Here is an 18303-nt window from a genome sequence, read left to right on the forward strand (position 1 = left end):
GGCTTACAACAATCCACCGTGCTTCCCGTTTATATTCAAAGCTACGGCAAACGGGACCCTATCCGAATACGTGTGGGTTGACTTGTTTCCTTTAGAAGCAGAAACCCCCCCCCCCAAACAAAAAAGAAAGATTAAAAGTACAGTAATTCCGGGATACGAATTGGCTTGGAAGCGTGGGCCTTTCGTGAAACATGAGATTTCTAAGAAAGGGAAAACATTTTTCCTAATTTTTCCGTGGAACCCGTGTCTCTGTGTGTGTGTGTGTGTGTGTGTGTGTGTGTGTGTGTGGTTTCGCACCACCTCTATCCCGTGCATACCGATTTGCCGAGCGCCCGAAATCTGATCCCGTACCGTGGGGTTGCTCTGAATAAATCAGTTCTTTCAGCCTCGTCCTTAACTTCGGCCACTAAAACCCAACGGTGGCACGTGGAGAATTCCCTCTACTGCATAATTAAAAAGCCCGGAATACAGAAAACAGTTAAAACTTTGGTGCTTTTATTGGCCCATTTCGGCTAGCCGGTTATTTCTTCCACCCCAATAACCGGTTTCCCTTTTTCCTTTTTTTTTTTTTTAAAGTCCATTTTTTTAAGTTTTAAGTTTGTTTTTTTTAAAGTTGAGGAAGCGGCCCTTAAAAACGCAGGAAAAACGACGCCGACAACACAAAACACTTCAGAATTGTCTACTGTCAATCCGGTTCCACGATGCTGGGTGGTCTCTCTGTGTGTGTGTGTGTGGTGTGTGGTGTGTGGTGTGTGGTGTGTGTGTCACCTCGGGGGAGGGAAGCCGCTTGCTTGCGAGCAAGGCTCTTTTCCGTTTCCAGGGGAAAAAAAAAAAGTCCGGGGTGATTTTGGGAAGGGGTGGGCTACCGAAGCCCCCCCCCCCGGGCTTTTCCCACCACCACCACCGCCACCGCGCAGGATACTCTCTAAGCCTTGTGGACGGAATATTTGCCTTTCTGCAGCTGGGAAACGTAGATCTTGGTTTTGCTAGCGTCTTCCCGGCACAGCCAAACTTCCCCGCTGCTGACGGCGGTGATCACAGCCCTGGGATCGAGACACGGTTGGGAAGGGGGGGGGGGAGAGAGACGGAAGGAAGAAACGAGGGGGGGGTGTTTATTTCTCCGTTTAGAGTGGATTTAAGGGCCCTGTCAATTCCGCCCAAGCGGAAGGAGTCCTCGGCTTACGACCTGAGCCCACGATTTCCGTGGCTAAGCCAGGCGGTTGTTCACGTGTGGCTTTTGCCCCGTTTTGCGACCTTCCTTGCTTGCTTTTGTTGAGCGAATCACTGCAGTTTTTAAAGTTACTTTCTTTTCTTTCTTTTCGTTCCCTCTCTTCTTTTTTTCTCTCTTCCTTCCTTCCTTCCTTCCCTACCTTTCTTTCTTTCCCTTCCTTGCCTCTTTTTTTTCTTTCCTTTCTCTCTCTTTCTTCCCTACCTTCCCTACCTCGTCTCTTTTTCTTTTCTTTTTCTTTCCTTTCTCTCTTTCTTTACTACCTTCCTTCTCTCTTTGTCTCTCTTTCCCTTCCTCCCCTCTTTTTCTTTTTCTTTCCTTTCTCTTTCTCTCTTTCCCTTCCTTCCCTACCTCTTTCTTTCCGTCTTTCTCTTTCTTTCCTTTCTGTCTTTTTTCTTTTTCTTTTCCTTCCTTCCTTCCTTCCTTCTTCCCTCCCTCCCTTCTTTTCTTTTCTTTCATAGCCCCTCCCCAACTCAACACTCTTACAGATTCTAAACTTACTAAGTAATTAACTTTCTGCTCACCGGAGGTGTCCCCAAAGTCCCTACCATTGGAGGGAAGGCTGGGTTTATAAAATGGGAGCCTCTTCTGCGCAGGGCTACGGGTTCAAGGCTGACCTTTGGGGTTCGGGAAAAGGTCTCTAGTCGCTCTGGCCTCCTATTTGATCCATCCTGGTCAGACCAGACTTGAAAGATCTGCAGGTGGGTGGACAAGCTTCCCCCCACCCCGCCCCACCCCTCCCCGCCCCCATCCTTCAGATAGCTGAACCCCACCAGGCACAGCTGGCTGATCTCGCCAAAGCTGCCCCCCCCCCCACACACACACCCGTCTTTGCAACTCACTGGACAGGGGTCTCGTCTCCCACTTGCAAGAAGAGGCTTTCTCCTTTGACGTAGACCTCGCCCTCGTAATGCAGGCGGCCGTCCTCACAGTGGGCGGCAAAGAGGGTTGGGGAAGACAGCTGCTCAGCCTTCAGCGGGCCTGGAGGAAGGAGAGGAGCGGGCAAAGAGGAGGCTTAGGGCCGTTGGAGGTTGGAGAAGAGAGGTAATTGGCCTGTCGGAACGAAGGACCGTGGGAAACAGGGCAATAACCCAAGCCCAAGAGAATGGTTCAATAAGAGGCAGGCGAGTGCTCGGAAGCGACTGGAGGGGTGGGGGGAACATCGTAAAGCACGCTGGCTGGGGAATTCTGGGAGTTGACGTCCAGAGATCTTAAAAGCACGCTGGCTGGGGAATTCTGGGAGTTGCAAGCCCACCCAGCTTAACGTTCACAAGGTTGAGAAACCCTGTCTTAGAGAATAATGCACAAATCCATCTATTACAGCTTAGAATTAGTCAAAAGTCAGCCCAGCAAACCCAGGTAGGTAGGTAGGTAGGGGTGTGTGTGTGTGTGTGTGTGTGTGTGTGTGTGTGTATCCCAGCTGCTGCCAACCTAGCAGTTCGAAAGCACGTAAAAATGCAAGTAGAAAAATAGGGACCGCTACGGTGGGAAGGTAACAGTGTTCCGTGCGCCTTTGGCGTCTAGTCATGCCGGCCACATGACCACGGAGACGTCCTCGGACAAGCGCTGGCTCTTCGGCTTTGAAACAGAGATGAGCACCGGCCCCTAGAGTCGGAAACGACTAGCACGCGTGTGTGGGGGAACCTTTACCTTTATATATATACCTAGCAAGGTAATCTAAATAGTTAACAAGCATTTAACATAACATAACATTGTCACTGGCTAAGTGACAATGTTCCAAGCATGCAATGGTGCCCTCCAATTCAGCCTACATGGTTGGCTTTGCAAAGGGTTCTGGCACTTGTAGTTCGGCCTCAATCGGAGGTACCGTTTCTCCTTCCCTGCCGCAAGGGTGCAAGTATGGGGGTCCTTCTTGCCTTTGAACAAGCCCTCCAGGCACTGGGCTCCAGTCCGAAATTTTAGGGAAATACGGAGGGCGATCCCAGTTATGCAAAGAAACCAAGTTACTTGCCTTCAAGCTTCCTTTTGGGAGGCGACACAGCAGCTTTTGCCTAGGGAAGGAGAACAAGACGACAAGGAATGAAAAGTCCTGCCCCACGGGACTGTTAATCTGCTCTACAACCTCCAGCCATGTTGCTTCTATAGCACAGACCAGGGTTCTTCAAACCTGGCCCTTTGATGACTTGTGGACTTCAACTCACAGAATTCCTTAGCCAGGCACCATGAACTCGGAGAGCAAAAATGGACATTGCCAACAAATTTGGAGTGATTGGGTATGGTTAGGAGGACACTAACTTTTCTAGCCTGCCCTATCTATGTTTCCTGGTAAAATACATGGGAACATCCCATTGGAGGAAAAGTCCACTTAGGGTTAGGTCACCATGAACTCATAGAGCAAAATGGACATCGCTATTTTTGTTTTCCACACAGCAGCGGAGGCCTAAAGCGAAAAGGTTTTATAAAACCCAGCTGAAGGCCTATGAATGGGGCGATGGCGTGCGTGCCAACAGAAAGAGCTGTGTGTGTCACCTGTAGCATGCGTGCCATAGGTTCACCACCACGGGTATAGTTTATTCTGCTTGAGCAGGGGGCTGGACTAGAAGACCTCCAAGGTCCCTTCCAGCTTCTATTCTATTCCATTCCATATTTCTATTCCATTCCATTCCATTCTCACCCATTTTCTGTTCTGTTCTATTCTATTCCATTCCATTCCATATTTTCTATTCTATTCCATTCCATTCCATATTTTCTATTCTATTCCATTCCATTCCATTCCATTCCATTCCATTCCATTCCATTCCATTCCATTCCATTCCATTCCATTCCATTCCATTCCATTCCATTCCATTCCATTCCGTATTTCTATTCTGTTCCATTTTCACCCATTTTCTGTTCTGTTCTATTCTATTCTATTCTTATTCTATATTCTATTTTATTCCATTCCATTCTATTCATTTTGAAGGCGACTGTTAAATGTTTTTCCAATTTACGTATGTGGTCGCATGTGTGCCTATGCAAATCCAGTGCCTTTTTGGTTCCGGACTCCACAACACTTCCAGGTTCTCGTGACGACTTGGGAACATTCATTCCCCACCCCTGCTTTAAAATTGCACTTCAGGCTTGCCTTCCTCCAACGGTCCCCTTGCCCTCTGACCTTTTTGATGGCCGTCCAATCTTCCATAATGTCGATATCGTGCAGCATGTAAACGATGTACGGGCGTGGGACGGAGCCATTAAGGAGGAATCGGGAACGCAGACACTGCAGACCCCAGCCAACCTGCCCAGATAGTTTGTTTTCTGTACTATTTCTTTATTAGAAGTTTCTGATCTCGCCTTTATTACTCCCTTAAGTAACTCAAAGCGGCCAAGGTACTTAATACTCCTTCATCCTCCTATTTTCCCTACAGTAACTGCCCTGTGAGCTAGGTTGGGCTGAGAGAGGAGGACTGGCCCAAAGCCACCCAGTTAGCTTTACCTGCCTAAGGGGGCACTAGAACTCACCGTCTCCTGGTGATTGACCCAGTTAGCTTCCATGACTAAGGCGGGACTAGAACTCACCGTCTCCTGGTGATTGACCCAGTTAGCTTCCATGACTAAGGCGGGACTAGAACTCACCGTCTCCTAGTGATTGATCCAGTTAGCTTCCATGACTAAGGCAGGGCTAGAACTCACCATCTCCTGGTGATTGACTCCGTTAGCTTCCATGACTAAGGCAGGACTAGAACTCACTGTCTCCTGGTGATTGACCCAGTTAGCTTCCTTGACCAACGCAGGACTAGAACACACTTTCTCCTAGAAATTGGCCCACAGCCAACCAATTGGTTTTCATGCCTAAGGCAGAACTAGAACTCAACATCTCCTGGTGATCAGCCCAAAGTCACCCAATTGGTTTCCATGCCTAAGGCAGGACTAGAATTCCCAGTCTCCTGCTGATTAGCCCAGTCACCCAGCTGGCTTTCGTGGCTATGGCGGGATTAGAACTCAAGTGTCTCCTGGTGACTGGCCCAAAGTCACCCAGCCGGATTTCATGCCTAAGGCTGGACTAGAAGTCACAATCTTCTGGCAACTGACCAGAACCGTCACCCAGCTGGTTTTCATGACTAAGACGGGACTAGACGTTCCAGGCTCCTGGTTTCTAAGCCAGCCCTTTAACCACTAGGCCAAGCTCTCTTTTGCAGAAGGACCAACCAAAGCTCCCTGGCCAAGCGGAGGCTTCAAGTTTAGAGAATCGATTTGTCGCTTCCGGAAGGAACGGCGCAAAAAAGGATATCAGACACCAGCGGCGGTTTCTTCCTCTTGCTGGGCCAGAGAGAATCCCACTCCTTGGAGCTGTGTTTGGGCCGAAGTTTGCCGTCCCACCACTCTAAGAAAGAGAGAGAGAGAGAGAAACAGACCTTCCAGGTAAAAGTAAAATTGCTCGTCTGGCCAGCAGTTCCAAGAAGGCTCCGCACCCATTCGCACCACTCAGGTGACCCTGAGGACGCAGGTAAAACCTCCAAGTGGCCTCAAGGGCTCTCTAAAAGCTGATCAAAGAGAGAAGCCACCTGGAATTAAGGAGAAACTTCCTGACAGTGAGGACAATTAACCAGTGGAACAGCTTGCCACCAGCTTGCCATCACCGGAGGTGGTTAAGGAGAGACTAGACACTCACTTGTCTGAGACAGTAGAGGTTCTCCTGCTTGAGCGGGGGGCTGGACTAGAAGACCTCCAAGCTCCCTTCCGGCTCTATGCTATTTCAACTAGGTTCAAGACAGTCCACCCATTAAACCGGAGTCTCCGAAATCGAATTCTGCTCCTTTTTTTTTTTTTTTGCTCAAAGGGATCGCATGGGGGAACTGACCGGACGTGAGTCCCACGCTGTGTCGGTCATCCTCCAAACGCTGTATGCGTTCCAGCAGACGTTCCTCAAGGCTGTCGAAAAGCAGCATTTTCTCGCTCTTAAAGGAGAAGCAGATGGAGCAGGGGTAAGGCAACCTGGGCTCTTTTGTGACTGGTGGACTTCAACTCCCAGAATTCCTGAGCCAGCCTGGCTCAGCTTGGAAACCTCTCCCTTTCCCCTCAGCATGGCTGGGTCAGGAATTCTGGGAGTTGAAGTCCACAAATCATGAGGGGACTAAGTTTGAAGACCCCTGGTTTAGTGCATAGGCCAGGGGTAGGCAACCTTGGCTCTTTTGTGACTCGTGGACTTCAACTCCCAGAATTCCTGAGCCAGCATGGCTCAGCATGGAAACCTATCTCTTTCTCCTCAGCATGGCTGGCTCAGGAATTCTGGGAGTTGAAGTCCACAAATCATGAGGGGGCTAAGTTTGAAGACCCCTGGTTTAGTGCATAGGCCAGGGGTAGGCAACCTGGGCTCTTTTGTGACTCGTGGACTTCAACTCCCAGAATTCCTGAGTCCAGTCAGGAATTCTGGTTCTTGAAGTCCACGAGTCATTGAAAGAACCAAGGTTTCCTACCCCTGAGGTAAGAGACAACATAGAAACTATCCTGCCTCCTTTTCTTTCTTCGTGGCCAGGCCCCAAAATTAAGCCTGGATGGATCCTGCGGACGGCCAACACCCAAAGCCACCGTAACGAAACTCACTTAACAACAGGCAATTCAGGCTCAATTGTGGCCTTAAGTGGAGAACTACCTGTATGTGGCAATGGGGCTGCATTAATCAATGCCCCCTTCCCACTTTCTTGAGAATGGGAGGTGGTGGTAAATGAAAAGTTTGGGTGAGGGGGGGGTCTTCTAACCTCCAGATGTTGTTGAGCTCCTTGCAGCTCACACCCATGTCGGTGCTTGATGACTTCCAGGCACAAACCTCTATATATTCCTGGGGGGGAGGGAAAAAAGTGTAAATATTTGGAGTCAGCGGAAAGTGAATTTGGAGTGTGTGTGTGGGGGGGGGGTGTTGTTCCCTCCTCCACAGATCCCACCCAAGCTTCTGCCTTATTCTTTCTTAAAAGCCATTATTAAAGAGGGGTTTTCAAATACATAAGCAAGTGGGTAAAGAAAAGGAATGGATTACGGATTACGGATTACGGATTACGGTCAGGATCTCTTTTAAGAATGCTGAACGCTCCAGCACTGGAATTTTTTAAAAAAGAGATTGGATAACTATTTGTCTGAAGTCCACCTGTCTTTAAGCACGTGTTGTGATTCAGCGTCAGCCTGCAGATTCGGCAGCTGAGTCGGACAATTCTGAAGAGGAGGAGGAGGAGGAGGAGGGGTTTGGAGAGCCTTTGGTGTCAGAGGAAGGTTCTGATGCACTGCAGGACTCTCAGCCTGGCCCCTCCCGTCTTGTTCCTCATCAGACTCAGCCGTGTGAGTACGAGGTATTGGAAGAAGACGATCCACAGCTGGCTCTGTTCAGGGACGCTAGGAGCAGGAGGCAATCTAGCAGAACTGAGCAGAGGAAAACAATGAGGCAACTCGGGAGAAGGCAATGAGAAGCCACGCCTTGAGACTGTGGGAATGTGTGGGAGGTGCTGGTTGCTGAAGGCAACCGTTTGAAGAGCTTCTGATAAAAAGTCTTGGTCTGTATTTGTTTAACTTTTGTTTGAACTGTTTAGCTTTTGCAAATAAATTTGGTTGGATTAGTTCCAGCCTATTGTTTATAAAAAAGGGGTTGTCCCTGACATTCCAACAGGGCTGGTCGTAGGCTGGAACAGAACAGCACGCTGGCTGGGGAATCCTGGGAGTTGAACCCCCACCCCTTTAAAGCCTTGGAAATTCTGGGAGTGAAATTCCATCCATCTTACACGCTTGCTGGCCCTGGACCTCTAGGAGTCTCAAAGCCCGTTGACTAGGGAATTCTGGGAGGTGAACCCAACCCATCTGAAAGCTTGCAACCCAACCTGGATTTTACCAGGTTTCTGGAACTTGAAGAGAGAGGACGCTGTACTTATCTCTTGCTGAACAACAAGAACAACAACAAAAACCATTCCTTTCTTAAATAATGTTATCCTCGCTATACTTTTATCAGCTGTGAAACCATACAAAGTCACAATAGTGCTTGGGTTAGAGACCCTCCAGAGATCCCACAGCTGAAGTAGGAAATTATGTCCAAAAAAATAATAATAATCTACAGCAGAGTGATCACCTAGTCACTTCAAAAGGATCTTTATATGACTTGCCGAGCTAGATGGCAACTGCTAGAAGATTGTGAATAAGCTTTTTTTTTTAAAGTGCATTAGGAAAAAAAGAGACCACTAGGAAATTTCAGGCTTGAAGACTTAGACTAAGAATCTAACTGCGATGGGAAATATGGAAATTTCGGTGGTTGTTTTCAGCTCATTCAAAACTCTCCCCATCCTGGCAGTTCCAAGGTCAGTCTCCTGCCTCAAATACACCCCACCCTCACCCCACGTGGCTTGTGGGCCACAAAACTTTACCAGCCACTTCGATCTGGATCTGCATGTGATTCTGCAAAACAGCCAGGGGATCGAGGTATTCGGCGGCTTTTCCCGACATCACGTCTTCCAGCTTTGCCTTCACCTGATTCAGACGCTCCTTAAAAAGCCTGAAAAAGAGGCACCGCTAATTCACCGGGAAGAAAGAGATGGAGCTCAAAACTAAACAAAAAAAATGCATTTCCCTACACCAGGGGTAGGCAACCTCGGCTCTTTTATGACTCGTGGACTTCCACTCCCAGCATTCCTGAGCCAGCGTGGGGGAACTATGGCTCCTTCATGACTCATGGACTTCAACTCCCAGAATTCCTCAGCCAGCATGGGGGAACTATGGCCCCTTCCTGACTCATGGACTTCAACTCCCAGAATTCCTCAGCCAGCATGGGGGAACTATAACCCCTTCCTGACTCATGGACTTCAACTCCCAGAATTCCTGAGCCAGCGTGGGGGAACTATGGCCCCTTCATGACTCGTGGACTTCAACTCCCAGAATTCCTCAGCCAGCATGGGGGAACTATGGCCCCTTCATGACTCGTGGACTTCAACTCCCAGAATTCCTCAGCCAGCATGGGGGAAATATAACCCCTTCCTGACTCATGGACTTCAACTCCCTGAATTCCTGAGCCAGCGTGGGGGAACTATGGCCCCTTCATGACTCGTGGACTTCAACTCCCAGAATTCCTGAGCCAGCGTGGGGGAACTATGGCCCCTTCCTGACTCGTGGACTTCAACTCCCAGAATTCCTGAGCCAGCGTGGGGGAACTATGGCCCCTTCCTGACTCGTGGACTTCAACTCCCAGAATTCCTGAGCCAGCGTGGGGGAACTATGGCCCCTTCATGACTCGTGGACTTCAACTCCCAGAATTCCTGAGCCCGCATGGCTCCGCTTGGAAATCCCTCCCTTTCCCGTCAGCATGGCTGGCTCAGGAATTCTGGGAGTTGTAGTCCACTCGTCTGAAAGTTGCCAAGGTTGAGAAACATAGGTGTAGGGCAGGGGTAGGCAATTCTGGCCTGAATTGTGATTGTATGTCAAGGACTCTCTTTCTTTGTAATTCTGGACCATGGTTCAACAAATTGTCGTAAGTCAAGGACTGACTGGACGCCAGCACATATTTTTTTAAAAAAAACCCAGACACAAGACAACAGATGGAGAAAGAAAAATAACCCACTTTTCTTTGATTTCGAAAACTGCTTCTCCAGATCTAGCATTTCATCCACGCATTCTGCCCGGCGCCGTTCGTAGTCTTCATCGTTCATCTCTGTGGGGGGGAGGGGGGAAAAATGGACAATTTGGATTCAATTCAAAAACCGACCCACAAAATCCCTGGATAAAATAGGATTTATTTCAGGGCTTCTGAATTTTGGACCGTCTTGTCCAAAATTCTTGACCGACTTTTTCGTATTAGGCAGAATTTACTTTAGGACAGGCAAAATGAACCATGTTGTAAAACGCAAAATTAACGGAACCGCGGAATGAAGGAAAGGTTATGATTTGCAGAAGGAACTAAACCACGATCTGCGGAATTAAACCGTAGCAGGCAGAATGAAGGAACTACGATGCACAGAATTCTACCGTGATATGCCCGACAGCATATGGCGTGTAAAACGAACTAAATTCAGCCTGTAAAACAGGAGTTTCCAACCTTGGGAACTTTAAGACCTGTGGACTTCAACTCCCAGAATTCTCCAGTCAGCATGCTTTAAGATGGGTGGGCATCAACTCCCAGAATGCCCCAGCCAGCCTGAGGTTGAGAAACACCGCATTATACATTGGCTCGGATTAGTTGGTTTTTAGTTCTGTATAGTTCTCCATAAGGGATGCGGTGGCTCAGTGGGTTAGGACGCTAAGCTTGTCGATCAGAAGGTCGGCAGTTTGGCGGGTCGAATCCCGAGTGCCGCGTAGCAGAGTGAGCGCCTGTTACTTGTCCCAGCTTCTGCCAACCTAGCAGTTCGAAAGCACGTAAAAACGCAAGTAGAAAAATAGGAACCACTCCGGTGGGAAGGTAACAGCGTTCCGTGCGCCTTTGGCGTCTAGTCATGCCAGCCACATGACCACGGAGACATCCTCGGACAAGCGCTGGCTCTTCGGCTTTGAAACGGAGATGAGCACCGGCCCCTAGAGTCGGAAACGACTAGCACGCATGTGCGGGGGAACCTTTACCTTTTTATAGTTCTCCATGGCTGGCTGGCTGGGGCATTCTGGGAGTTGAAGTCCACAGATCTTAAAGTTGACAAGGTTGGACACCCCTGCTGTAGAGTTAAGCCAACCATTAAGTTTCATTTAAGACTCCGGGCTGCATTTTAGTAGCACAAAAACTCAAATTCCCTCTCCTGAAGTTTACCTGAACTCTCCTCTTCGGATTCCGACTGGCTGGCACTGCGTTCATCCTCGCTCTCTTCCTCGCCGTTCATTTCTGTGGCCGAATCGCCTTCCCCTTCCATCTCTTTCGGCAGAGGCTGAACAGGCATGGTGGTGGCGATGACCGATGTCAAGACCCCCAACTTGAAGGAAAAGTGGGCAATTGTTAACCATCTTTTTTTTCTGCAGTGGTTTATTTATGTATTGACTTACTTACTTAATGTCTATGGAGATTCTCAGTCATCCAGGTCCTGGTTTTCCCAAAGATGCTTTTTTTCGCGAGGCAGATGGACTTTCTTCTTTTTTCCTTTGAAGATATTTCGCTTCCACTCCAAGAAGCATCCTCAGCTCTGACTTCCCCACCATCCAGTCAGAGCTGAAGAAGCTTCTTGGATGAGAAGCGAAATGTCTTCAAAGGAAAAACAAAAAAGTCCAGTTGCTCGTGAAAAAGCATCTTCGGGACTTACTTATTAAAATGTATATCTGCTGCCCATCTCGTTTCAAACAATTCTAGACAGCTTACATCATAATAAATATAAAAAAAAAATACATTAAAACATTCATTAAGTTAGGTGGTCTTCAAACATGGCCCTTTTATGACTCGTGGACTTCAACTCCCAGAATTCGTCAGCCAGGAATTGTGACTAAAACATATGAAAAACGGTTGCAGGATTTGGGTTTGGCTAGGACATGATAGCAGCATTTCAGTATTTGAGGGGCTGCCCCAAAGAAGAGGGGGGGTCAACCTATTTTCCCAAGCACCAGAAGGCAGAAGAAGAAGCAATGGATTGGAAACGAATCAAGGAGAGAAGCAACCTGGAATTAAGGAGGAATTTCCTAACAGTGAGAACAATTAACCAGTGGGACAGCTTGCCACCAGAAGTTGTGGGCCCTCCATCACTGGAAGCTTTTAAGAAGAAGAGACTGGACAGTCACTTGTCTGAAATGGTATAGGATCTCCTGCTTGTCCAAGGGGCTGGACTACAAGACCTCCAAGGACCCTTCCAACTCTATTCTGATTCTGAATAATGATTTCTAAGCATTGGTTCCTTCTGGACATTTTAAATTTTAAATCAAGTACCTCTACTCAACTGCACTTGGTCCTCGACTTACGACAGTTCGTTTGGAGACTGTTCAATGTTAACAACAGCAGCGAAAAAAGTGAGTATGACTGTTTTTTACATTTACAACTGTTGCAGCATCCCCAATGGACATGTGATCCAAAATTCAAAAACTTATCAAACTCGTTCATATTTATGACGGTTGCAGTGTCTCCCTGGGTCATGTGATCCCCTTTTGTGACCTTCCGAGAAGCAAAATCAATGGGGAAGCCAGATTCACTGAACAACCATGTTACTAACCCCAATAACTGTAGTGATAATGACTGTCATAAATAAGAGCCAGTTGCCAAGCGCCTGAATTAAGACCACGTGACTATTGGCTGCAATGGTTGTAAGTGTGAAAAATGCTCACAATTCACTTTTTTCGGTGCCATAGTGATTTTGAACAGTCACTAAATGAATGGTTGTTAAGTCAAGGTCTTGGCCATTCCATGACAACTGAGTTTTTGGGGCTCCCAATAAGGATGGTCCTTTGAGGCTAAGAAAAGGGCCTTTTTGAAGCTTACGCCTGGGCCTTGTTCCCGGCATGGTGCCCCACACATGAGCTACAACTCCCATCATACCCAACCATGCTGATGGGAACTGTAGTCCCATGACCATCCCAGGCGTTCAGACTTGTTCATGAGCCTTCAGACCTCATTGACTGACCATCATCTGCTCCCTAAAAAAAAAAAACTTTTCATCTGTAAGATTTATTTATTTATTTAGATTTTTATACCGCCCTATTCCCGAAGGACTCAGGGCGGTTTACAGGGCAGCATAAAATACAATATAAAGCTAATATAAAATTAAAATAAATTAAATTAATTAAGCCCAACAATTAAAACAATATATAAAAAGCTAAAAAGATGACATTTTGCAAATGATATTGGCCAAAGGGTATTTTAAATAGCTGGCTTACTGTTGCAGGTTTTAAGCTACACCCCCCCCAGATGCTTTTCAATTGTCATACTTGGCTACTTTTTAACACATTTACCATTGTTGTGGACTGCTGACCAATCAGCCCCATAAAGAGACTATAAATGTTTTCGCATAAACATAAATATTATATTGCACCCTCCATCCTCTCCCCCCCCATAATGCAATGGACTCAACCATGCTCCCCTATTAATGTGATGGGGGAACAGATTACCAATTCTTTGAAAGGGGGGGGGTTAAAAGAAGTTAAAAAGGAAAAATCAAGAAATACGTCGAGGAACTTCCTCCCCCTACGATACGCCCTTCAACAGGGAACGCAGCCAGCAGAAGCCAATCCTACGTAGATGCGCACGTACGTTCATACAAAAGCAGCGACACACAAATGTGTACGCCCCCCCCAACCCGGTTAGTGGTCTAATCCACAGTCGCCCCGCCGCTCGCCCAAATGCATAAGGTTGGCATGGGCGGGACCAACAAACACCCAGAAAAAAGGGGGGTGTGGGGTGTGCTGGGAAAAGCGTCTAGAGTCCCCTTCATTACCTGGGGGAGGAGCCGCGCAAAGCGTAGACGCCGCTCGGGTTCCCTTCCGCAATCGGAAGTGGTCCTCGGCCGGCCCCGCCCACTCTCCTTAACCAATCCGACCGGCTGATAATACCGGCCGTTGGAAGCGCGGCTACATCTCTATGATCCCAGTACTTCGAGCCACCTCTCTGTGGTTCTTTTGCACGGCATTGTGGGAAGCCGGAAGCGGAAAGAGAGGCAAATAATAATAATAATAATTAATAATAATAATAATAATAATAATAATAATAATAATAATAATAATAATAATAATAATAATAATAATAATAATAATAATTAATAATAATAATAATAATAATAATAATAATAATAAACCTTTATTGTCAAAGTACAACATGTGTACATTGAGATTAGCTGAGCCTCCCCCCGCCTGCTCTCTCCCCCCAACACACAGTGACAACAAACCCTCCATCCCACCACACCATGTGAATCAACTACACCACACACCGGCCTCCCAAGTCAATTCTGCATAAGATTATGTCCCATTTAAAAGCCCAACAGCCCACGGATAAAAGCTGTTTTTCAGCCTGTTGGTATGGCTGGCTATACTCCTATATCTCCTACCCGATGGTAGGAGAGTAAAGAGATACCGTCCAGGGTGTGAGTCATCCCTGAGTATTTTCCTCACTCTTCCAAGGCAGCGGGGCCTGGCGAGGTCATCCAGTGGTGTCAGGGGACAGCCCACCATGTCTTGTGCTGTGCTCACTACCCTCTGTAATACTTTCCTATCCGCGGCTGTCAGACCAGCATACCAAACCACAATACCATACGAGAGGACGCTCTCTATAGTAGACCGGTAAAAGAGGGTCATTAGCTGTTGTTCTACCCTGTTCTTCCGCAAGACCCTATAACAACAGAGAAAATAGAACCCTGGGGAACGGAAGGAGGAAAAATAAATAGTAAAATGGGGAAGGAAAAACTCAAAAATTAAACAACAAAAAAAAAGGGATTTCCACCACCCCCTCCGAATCTTAAAATATGAGCCTTTTTGGAAAAGGACGAACTCCCAAATATCTGTGCAGTATTGCCATGGCTACAGACGCTATGCCTTTTTTAAAAAATCCCCAAATAACAGCAGCATAAACCTGGAGGCTATGCATGAGGTGACTGGAGAGAGAAATCTAATAGTAAAAGTAACGCTAACTGGCAAAAGAAAGCAAAGATAGGATCAATAGTGATAGGCAACATGGGTGCAATCCTGAAACTTCTGGAGCACCACCCTAAACCAGGGGTAGGCAACCTTGGCTCTTTTATGACTCCTGGACTTCAACTCCCAGAATTCCTGAGCCAATCATGCTGAGGGGAAAGAGAGAGGTTTCCAAGCTGAGCCATGCTGGCTCGGGAATTCTGGGAGTTGAAGTCCACGAGTCGTAAAAGAGCCAAGGTTGCCTACCCCTGGCCTAAACCATCACCATTGCCAAATTCACGATCAGTCAGTTGCAAAAGCCAGCTTTGCTAGGAACAAATTACATCCTTTAATATTATTAAACAACAATATCTGCCTATCTCAGGTCCTTAGGAAGGCCTCAATAGGTGAATTAAAATGCCAAATCCAGTCAAAATATCTGGCTCACTATGTGATGAATCGGTAAGAAAGATATTAAAAAAAAAGTCTGGATGGTGAACACTGCAGTATCTGGAGAAAGCAGAAAAGAAGAACTGGAGATAATCCCAAGCAACGAAGACCTGCAAATAGAAATAAAACGACTGTCGCAAAAGAAAGCCAAGAATAGCCTCACTAGTGAAAGACGCCTTGGGTGCAACCCCAAAACATCTGGAGCATCACTTGAACACCTTCAGTGCTGACAAAATCCCTATCAGTCAACTGCAAAAGGCAGTTTTATTTAGAGCAGCTTACACCCTGTGGTGATACCTTTAAAACCATCAAACAACATCTTGCATCTCCTAGGACTTTGGGAAGGATTCAATAGCTGGACAAAAATTCCACACCCAGTCCAAACATCTGGCTTGACTATGCAACACAACAAAATAATACATTGTGCAAGAAGATTGCACAAACTCATTATAAATAAGGACAGAAAACAGTTGCTGACATTGTTCACCGGAAGCTCTGTAAATACAGATCGGTAGAAAATGCACAGGACCAGACCAACCCAGATTTCAAATTGTTCACTTTAATTAACAGGTGGTTTGTAATTTTAAGGTACAGAAATAAATTAAGCACTTCTCTTCCAGGACCTATGCAATCCTTCTCGTTGTGCAGAACAAGACACTAAAGTGACCAGTTGCAGAAGGTCAGGCACAAAAGAAAAAAATCTTGCTGCACAATGGTCAACATTTTACTATTTCATGTCTCAGAGTTCAAAACTAAAAGCTCTTTACCATGTTCTCACACCATCTTTATGTTATTCTGTCAGCCCATAGTAACAGTCAGAAACTGACTAACGAAGTGCAGAAATGAAATCAATGACACAGTCTTCAGTAACTGAAAAATGACCCACAGCTTGTTCATACAATTATACTGCAAACATGTATAATTGTACTCATCCTCTCTGTAGCTCCACTCCCAAGTCCAAAGTAGCTGAATTTAAGCTCTCTGCAAAATTAAAGTGCACTTCAACATCTCCGTGGCGAGTCTGGGTATTTGCTCTTCAGCTCCTGCTTGAATTGTCGAAAAAGGATCTTGTTGCGCTGGTTCTCAGCATCCTTTTGTGCATGGAACTCACCCGACACCTTGAATCCCTTATGTACCAAAAAGGCATTGCTGAGCACTGCAAAATGGTAGCCGGCAATGTGGAGTTCGCAGGCCTGCCAGGAAAAGAGAAGAAACCAAGAGATTAATGAAGGTGTCTTATCACCAGCATCTCCAGAGTCACCTTGTAAGGGGTAGCATAAAAACAGATATGGATGATTGATAAAACCTTAACAATAACTTTAGCACAAACATTCTGAGAAAATCTTGGGAATGAATAAATACTGATAGTCCTAGACTTACAACCATTCCTTTAATGACGGTTCAAAGTTACAACGGTACTTTAAAAGTGATTTACAACTGGCCCTCACTCTTAACAATGGCAGCGATTCGCCTAGCAACCGTGGCAAATAAGCTCATAAAATCAGGCACAATTCACTTAATGCCCGCCTTCCTTGGCAATGGAAGTTAGGGTTTAGTTGTAGTCATAAGCTGAGGACTGCCCCACATTGAATTCTCCCAGTTTCCCGGTTTTTCCCCTTGCTTGGTTACCTGACTGATCCGGTTAAAGCCGTACTGCTTGAAACGTTCATCGTACAGAGGCACTGAAGTAGCACCCACATAGAAGGGCTCCCAAGGGTCTCGCCATGCCACCTCATAGGCCACACGCAGGGCGCCCCCCACGGGAAGGTTCAACCAGTGGGAAAAATTAGTGGGAGCCTGGCACCGGGGGCATAATTCCTCGTAAAACGGTCGGATCTCCCCCACTTGATACAGCTGTACCAGTTCCGTCTTGCTGGCCGGAATCCGGCGGGTGTGACGGATCTCAAACGCCGGCACCACAAACACCCGCGGCGTCCCCTCGTCAGTGGCTTTAGGCAAGGCCAGGAAATCTTCCCGCAGACCTTCGCTGGGCACCATATCCATGTCGACCACCAGCGCCCAGTGCCCGCCGGCTGCCCCTCGGGCTACGTTACGCAGAAGATTGTTGGGGTACGAAGCATTGGCCACATCCATGGCATAGTTACGCCGGCCGGCCCCTAGCTGTGCCAGCTTGGCAAAAACATCTCCGCAAGACTGGAGGCGGGCAAATTCCCCCTCGTCCTGGTCCGGCTCGGGGAAGGATGCCATTTGGTTGGCAGGACACACCAGGTGCAGGCGAAGCCACTGCCGGAGAGGGGCACACAGGACGGCTAAGGCGTACACCATGGCCGTGGCCTGGCGCACGTCGTCAGAGCCTGGCGCAAAGAGGGCCACCGAGACTGGTCCTCGCCAGCGCTCCACCAGCTGCTGAGCATGGTGAAGGTTGCCCAGGCTGGTGTGGGTGACCAGCACCACGTCCTGCCGGTCCTGGTCGTCCCAAGAGGCCCGCAGCATGTCCCGGTAGATGCGGTACTGCCGGCTGGCGTCCAGGGTGCCTCCACTGGCCAGCACCGGCTTGAACCTCTGCTTGTGCCCGTTGCTTGGCAAGGCATGGCGAGTCTGGAACAGCTGGGCGTAGCGAGAACGCTGTTCCTGCCCATGCAACCCGGAGAGCAGGGCCAAATAAAGCAGTTGCAAGCCAGCCACCAGTCCCAGCGCCAAGATTAGCGCCTGGAAGCAGGAACAGGTCATGGAGGGGCAGGGGTGGGCAGCAGGCCAGGGCTCAAGCTTGGCCCATTGGCTCTCCCCGTGACGCCCCTTCCTTTCCCTCTTTGCAAAACGAAGCAAAGACACAAGCAGAGCTTCCCAATGCCAACCTCGCGCTGGCTGCAAGCTGAAATGGGGGGGGGGGGAAGAGGGTGGAAGGGGGGGGCTTGTTAGCGATGAGGCTCCCTCCAGCGCCCCCTGCTCAGCAGGAGGAGGCAGTGCAACAAGAAAAGCCTAGCCTTTGCAGGCCCCCCCTCACCAAAAAAAAAAAGCAACCACTCGCACCCTCTTTCCTTTTGCAGCTCCCGCGGGCTCGCTGTTGCCTTGCGCGGTCTTTGCACGGGGCGCGCGTGGGAGGGAGTGGGTGGGCTTTGCTCACATCCACCCCCCCCTTTAGAGGGTGTTTTGCTTTATTTTTTTTGCATTGGGGCGGGGAGAGACGCGAAAGAGGCTTT

General features: G+C 48.0%; 2 protein-coding genes across 2 annotated transcripts; both read right to left on the minus strand.

Annotated features, from left to right (window-relative positions):
• Positions 1-473: 473 nt before the first annotated feature.
• BRMS1 (BRMS1 transcriptional repressor and anoikis regulator) lies at positions 474-13636 on the minus strand. Its single transcript, XM_083374441.1, is given in 12 exon segments — positions 474-1043; positions 2071-2209; positions 3201-3240; positions 4344-4408; positions 5460-5552; positions 6030-6126; positions 6928-7007; positions 8569-8696; positions 9756-9771; positions 9774-9845; positions 10929-11088; positions 13525-13636. Coding segments are annotated over 11 exon segments (975 nt in total). The 5' UTR covers positions 11056-11088; positions 13525-13636; the 3' UTR covers positions 474-925.
• A 2045-nt stretch (positions 13637-15681) lies between these two features.
• On the minus strand, positions 15682-17956 carry B4GAT1 (beta-1,4-glucuronyltransferase 1). Its single transcript, XM_083374136.1, has 2 exons — positions 16772-17956; positions 15682-16335 (listed from the first exon to the last, which is right to left on the minus strand). Exons 1-2 carry the CDS (start codon positions 17831-17833, stop codon positions 16144-16146), a joined length of 1254 nt encoding a protein of 417 aa, XP_083230262.1. The 5' UTR covers positions 17834-17956; the 3' UTR covers positions 15682-16143.
• Positions 17957-18303: the final 347 nt, after the last annotated feature.

Source organism: Vipera ursinii (assembly GCF_947247035.1).
Source record: "Vipera ursinii genome assembly, chromosome: 15".
Lineage (NCBI taxonomy): Eukaryota > Metazoa > Chordata > Lepidosauria > Squamata > Viperidae > Vipera > Vipera ursinii.

Coding starts and splice junctions, on each gene's coding strand:
- B4GAT1 (XM_083374136.1), bottom strand. CDS start 17,833: ATGACCTGTTCCTGCTTCCAGGCGCTAATCTTGGCGCTGGGACTGGTG. Junction 16,336..16,771: donor GCTTTAACCGGATCAGTCAG/GTAACCAAGCAA, acceptor TTTTCCTGGCAG/GCCTGCGAACTCCACATTGC.